Consider the following 6,537-nt stretch of genomic DNA (forward strand, 5'->3'; position numbering starts at 1 on the left):
TTCACATTCACCTGAATCATAAATCGACAATTTCAACCATTTATTATTGCTTTCCTGTCATGTCTAGAGTGATTTTGAAAACCTGTAGGAGGTAAATCAAATTTCGTTATGTTTCCTAACCATTTCACTGATGAAATTTGAGTGGCACAGCTAAAGAGCGTAGAACATTTTGAGGAATCTTGTGACCGACGGCGCATGCGCAGCTCGTAAGAGCTCGTCTGAGTGGAGCAGCTAGCGCGCATAGAGCGTCTAGATTAGGTCACGTGACTCAGTGCGCATGCGCAGAGCTGCTGGCGGCGGTTGTCTGAGTGATTTGAGTTTTGTGTTGAATGTTTAGTAGACGTGTATGTACAGATTCTTCTGATCACCTTTACTTTAATTTACTCTCACTTTCGCTTTCTGTTCGTGATCTGCACTGGATTCATATGGTGAGTTTCGTTTTTTTGGTGAATTCACCCTTGATGTAGGAAATGAAAGTCAAAATCGATTTAAAACATCCGCAGTCACATTGGTCTTTATTTATCACGCTCTTTCTTGATCATTAAACACATTCCACTCATTATGGTATATATATATATATTAATAAATCTCTTTAAGCTCTATTTTCAGCCATAATTATGCAACAGAAACAGGAAAACCCGAAACTCCTGTCAAACACGAACTTAAAAGTGTTTTAAAGTATTGAAAAATCTTCCCAAACTATTCCCAAACTAAAGTTATTATTATTTATTTAAAGCAGTCTTTTTACATGTCACGGTCCCCAAAATATGATCATCCCACTCTTAAATATTAAAGACTATTAAAATGTTGGAAAACATAATAATAATTGTATTTTAGATGTGTGTAGAATAAAATTGTGGGGAAATATTATAGATATGTAAATTCTTTTATATTCCCATTTGTTATACTAATCATTATAATAGTAATGTACTGGTTAATGTATTATTTATTTAACATTTTATTTATTTTAATACATATGTACATTTATTTTAATACATTTATTTCGATTAAGATTATTTTTATTACTAAATTTGATTAAGCATAGTTATAAATGTCATGTGACTTCAATACATACTTTCAGTGGTTACATTTTTTAGTGTTTAATTATTTGTTATAGTTAAAAATGTCTTGCAACTTATACATGCTTTTATTGGGTGACAGTTATTTTTTATTACTACCATTTTTGTCATAGCTAGAAATGTCTTGAAACATTCCTCCATGCTTCATGCATCCTGTGTGTTAATGGCAAATTAATGTAAATGCATGCGTTTTTTCGCAGAGTGCTATGAGTCCAGCGTGTGAGGATGGCGTCTCCTGAGTCGAGCGTGACGTCGCTGCTGGCCTCTTCAGGACCCCTGCAGAGCTCCTTACACCCGGAGCCCGTCCCCTTCATCAAATACAGAGACAGACACTACATCTCTGCGTCTGAGGCGCTGGACGCTTACATCACTGACTTCCAGAGGAGTCTACGAGACGCTGAGACCACGACCGGGAAACTAGAGCTGCCCAAAGAGAGGACAAAACCTCGTCCCAGAAACAGAGACGGTAACTCAGCACAGTCACTGCACATCAGTCATGTTTTTAAGGAACTTTCTGGGTTATGAACAACAGCTGTCAGTCCCCATATCATATTTATTGTCATATTATTATAGCTTCAGTTATTTTGAATAGACTTGTATTTTTTATTTTAATTTTTCATTCTAATTTTAAATCAAATGTAGTCATTTATCATGTTTTGTTTAGTACGTTTGATATTGTATTTTTGTAAACATTTATCTTGCTCTTCTGTAATGCACTTTGGTCGGCCTAGTGACTTGAACTTTAAAGTTTTAGTTGAAGTTAAACTAAATGAAAACAAGAAATACATCTTTGGCAACTCGCTGAAATAAAAAACTTTTTTTTTTTTTTTTTAGAAAAATATGTATATGCAGTTAGCTTTTATTTCAAGTGAAAAAACTGTATTTTTAGTTATAGTTAACTATAATAACTCTGATCAGCACAGTGTTATTTTAGTCTAATAATATGCTATTTATTATTATTAATATTGTGGTTGTTAATATTTATAATATTGTTGTTTTTGTATTTTTCCGATTTAATTTAATTTGTTAGCTTTTGTTGCTTTAATTCAGGTTTTTTTTAAACATGTCTTATTTAATTTGCATCAGTTTTTTTTTTTCAATTTTAGTTACACTTATATTTATTTTACTTCAGTTTATTATTATTTATTTGATTTAATTGAACCAAAATGCAGTTTAATAGTTTTATTAACAATAATAACAACATAAGAGGCAGCGTCAGTTCTCTTGATTTCATTCATATCATCCAGTGTTTTTATTTACAGTGCTGAAGACGAGTTTGACGGATGAAGAGCTGGTCTTCCTGAACATTCCCGTCCGGAACAGAGACTCGGACCGGCTCAGTATGACCACTGATGACCTCCTGGCTCTCCCGAATGATGGCTCTCTCCCCGTGACCCGCACCTCGGCCCTCCTCTCCCGCTCTGGGAGCTTTCCGATGGGATTGAGCTTCAACTCTAGTTCCCGGTTCAATATGTCCCATAAACACTCCCTACAGCGTCCAGTTACAGCAGTGAGCAGGAAATCCCGTCCTGTGGATGATTTACTGACGGACAGATTGCGGTCACACTGTCAAGCTCCTCCCCCTGACATCCCGCCAGCCAATCGGACGCTTCCACCCAGATCCAGGCATCTCCCGCGCTGGATGACCTGCCAGAAATCTGAAATGGATTTTTCCGGCATGTCCAGCGTTCCTGAGCTGAAGTATCCGGAGTGGCTGAGACAGTGTGAAGGATCCTCAGACGGCCAGCAGAGCGACCGTCCTCTTCCTCACAGAGTCCCTTCATGGGTTGGAGAACTGGAAGAGTCCAGTGGAGACACTGGAGGTCAGCGAGGGGTCAAAGGTCATGCAGGAGAACCGTATGGATCCCAGTCCATCAGTCAGAGCAGTCTGAGAGACCTGCGTTTACAGTTTGAGCAGAAACCCCAGGCAGCAAAGAGACGACCGATTCATGAAGGACCGCTTTTCAAAGGTCTGCCAGTTACAACAAACACCACCATCTACTTTTCAGAGGAAATGGAAATAAAACGATGTATTTTTGAAGTCTTATGTATTAGTGTATGTACTCCCTTTCATGGTGTAGTTTATTCATTTCAGGTTTAGTAATTTAGTTCTTTGGCTTAATGAATGAATGAATGATGCAGCGTTAAACTAAATGAAAATGAAATGTCTTGGAAAGAGACTGTTTAATAATATTTTTTCTATTTAATATTATCTTTAATATTTGATTAGTTTTTATATTTATATTTTCCATTTTTTTAATTTAGGTTTTAACTGTGTTTTGATTGTTGTTGTTTTTTGTTTATTCAGTTTTAGTCATTTTAGTACTTCAACCAATTAAATGAAAATGATAAATATTGGCTAGGCAACAAACAGAAATAATTTTTTTATTAATTTTTTTTATACATTATTTCAGTAATGTATTAATATGTTTCTGTTTAATAGTATACTCCGTATATTTAATATTTCTATTAATATTTTAATTTCTGTAAATTTAATGTAAAAAAGGGAGATTTTATTTCAACTTAGTGTTTTTTATTGGTTTCAATCGGTTTTTTTTTTACTGTTTGTTTTATAAATTTGTTATTTTGGGTTTAGTAATTTTAGTACTTCAGATTAAACTTCATGAAAATTAGAAATTGAAGTGAATTAAGTGTTATTTTAATAAAAGTTTTATGTGTTTACTTCATTTCTATGAATGAAAATGTGTTTGATTATGTAGTTTTAGTTTTCGACACAACGCTGCCTCACATCGTTCCTCTCTGGTCTCTTCTTGTGCTTCTCTCTGGTCAGATGATAAGACTGCTCCTCTGATCTTCAGAGCCGAGCAGATGTTAAACTCTCCTTCCTTCTCTCTCTGTGAGCCGCTGAAGGAGCTCAACACTTCAGGAGACACGGAGGACGCTCTGGACGCGGACCGATCCTGGGACAATCCACCCGTGACCTTGTGAGTGATGCTGTTTTCACATTGAATCTCAATTATTTCATGTCAAAAATGAGTTTTTGGTTCTTGAAATCAATTCTAAGGTAATAGCTTTGATTCTCAGGGAAGGCATGTGTAAATGCTTTGAATAAAAGCATCCTGTAAATGTAATCATGTCCTACCGTCTGTAGTAAACCTCCAGTGCCAGTGGGTGGCGCTGATGAACCTCCAGCGCCTGAGGAGCTTCAGAGGAGCAAGGTACAGTGTGTGACAGTCATAAGGATGTCTTCTGGTCATTTAAACTCAGTGTAAACCTGTCTGTGTCCAGTCTGCAGCTTCCTGTTCGTCAGGATACAGCAGCAGAAAGCATCCTGGTCCGGTGGAGGCGCTCAAACACATGCTGTTCCGCCTGCAGGCCGTCGAGCACAAGATCAGCCAATCACACGCCTCCAGCGACGCCAAAACCACTGCGTCTTCAGCTGCACATCTGGAGAGAGACACGCCGGAGCCGGTGAATGGAAAACCTGCGTTACTCCTGCTATAGTTGAAAAAAAGCTCTCAGTTTCATTGAGTAATGTGGTGATCTAGTTGATCACATCGTGTGGAAATGTTAGTAAGAATGCTAGAAGAATGACTTTTAAAGTATCAGGCTACATAGAAGACAACGTACAGGCAAGAAATGCATTCATAAATTAGCAATATTATTATACTTTGTGTATAGATATGGAATCCAGTCTAAAAAATATGATAAATAATTCAGACACTTTTCTTACAAATCTGACTTTATATCTCATTATTTAGACTTTTTTCAGAGATAAAAGTCCAAACTGTGAAAGGAAAAAATCATAATTACCTTTTTTTTTCTTGGATTTGCAAGAAGTAAATTCAGAATTGTGAGAACGTTCTTTAAATTCTGAATTTATATGTAGCAATTTTGACTTTTTTTTTCAGAATTATGAGGAAATAAGCCTGAATTTTGAGAGGGACAAAGTCACAATTAACTCACAATTTTATTTTTTCATTTTGTGGCAGGAGAAAAATGTATAGAATTGTGAGATGTAAAATTAGAATTTTATAAAGTCTGAATTCTGAGTTTATTTCTTACAGTTTAGATTTTCCCCCCTCAGATTTGCAAGAGAAAAATCAGAATTGTGTTAAAAAAAAGTCAGAATTACAAAAGTTTCCTTCAGTTGAAACAGCTCAGATTTACACTTTAGTCTAGGACTAGGTTTAAGCCTTGTCTGTGAAACTCAGGGTATATGTCTGATTTATTTTCTCTCCTCTGTGAAACAAAAAAAAAACAGATGTTTTGCAGAATGTTCACGCTACTCTTTTCCACAAAACATAAGTTTGTTATACAGCTAAGCTGAAAAAAGAGGCAAAAAGGACAAAATACACACAAAATAAAATTCTGGGTTGTTTCAACCAAACTTTGGGTCAAATATGAACTAAAGCAACTTTTGGGTTATAAATGTAATGTGAAACTTTATTTGACCCAAAGTTTGGTTGAAAACACCCAGCATAAGGTTATAAAATAATGAAAATAGTTCCCTATTGCATACAGTATATTCCTCTGAAGAAGTCTTTCTATGAAAGCTGATGTTTGGTGTAATTGATGACCTAAGAAATGCCTTTTTTAAGGTTCCTGAGCAGCAAACAGAAGAAACTGACCTGGGAAATGTGGAGTCATTACAGAGGTCAGGAGGGTCAGTGAAGCAGCGTTGATCTCGTATCATGAACTCAAGCTTGTCCGGTGTTGTTGATCTTTGATCTGTTTCCTCAGAGCTCTTCATCACCTGGACAGACTGAAAACACTTGTGGACGACATGAACGAGAGGAAGGCCAGCGCAGAGCATGATGGGACAGATTGTACAGACACTCTTGTAGCTAATATCACAGACTGGGCCAGAATCAATAAACACTTGTGAATCAGAAATCACAGACTCTTATTATCCTACAGATACAGAGGTTTCATTGATCATATTAGCTTAAAAAGGGTCTTTAAAACCTCATGAAAGATTAAAATGTAAATAAATTATTGAGAAAAGCAGTTTCAAAGCTGTTTTATATCACTTTTCTTATAGAAAAAAACTACAGACCTGTCTGTAACCCTCCATTTATAGTGAAAACACTCAAAACGAGTTGTTTTCAACCAGGTATCACCGTTTCTTTCACAGAACAACAAACTGGACGTTAACCAGTCGGGTTTCAGGTGTGGCCATTCACCTGAGACTGTGTTACTATCAGTTACTAAAGACTGCAAAAGCTGAATCCAAATCATCAGTTCTTATTCTGCTGGATCTACAGTGAACAAAAATTATAAACACAACACTTGTTTTTTACCCCATATTTCATGAGCTGAACTCAAAGATCTAAGACGTTTTCTTTGTACACAAAAGGCCCATTTCTCTCAAATATTGCTTATAAATCTGTCTAAATCTGTGTTAGTGAGCACTTCTCTTTTGCAGAGTAAATCCTTTCACCTCACTGGTGTGGCATATCAAGATGCTGATTAGACAGCAGGATTATTGCACAGG

The 6,537-nt window shown here is 36.3% G+C and overlaps 1 protein-coding gene across 1 annotated transcript; it reads left to right on the plus strand.

Annotated features, from left to right (window-relative positions):
• Positions 1-214: 214 nt before the first annotated feature.
• c36h18orf54 (chromosome 36 C18orf54 homolog) lies at positions 215-5,936 on the plus strand. The gene is made up of 8 exons (XM_059525749.1): positions 215-428; positions 1,280-1,527; positions 2,342-3,049; positions 3,871-4,024; positions 4,192-4,258; positions 4,329-4,511; positions 5,642-5,697; positions 5,784-5,936. Exons 2-8 carry the CDS (start codon positions 1,305-1,307, stop codon positions 5,926-5,928), a joined length of 1,536 nt encoding a protein of 511 aa, XP_059381732.1. The 5' UTR covers positions 215-428; positions 1,280-1,304; the 3' UTR covers positions 5,929-5,936.
• The last annotated feature ends 601 nt before the right edge of the window (positions 5,937-6,537 follow it).

The sequence above is a fragment of the Carassius carassius genome, chromosome 36, assembly GCF_963082965.1.
Source record: "Carassius carassius chromosome 36, fCarCar2.1, whole genome shotgun sequence".
NCBI lineage: Eukaryota > Metazoa > Chordata > Actinopteri > Cypriniformes > Cyprinidae > Carassius > Carassius carassius.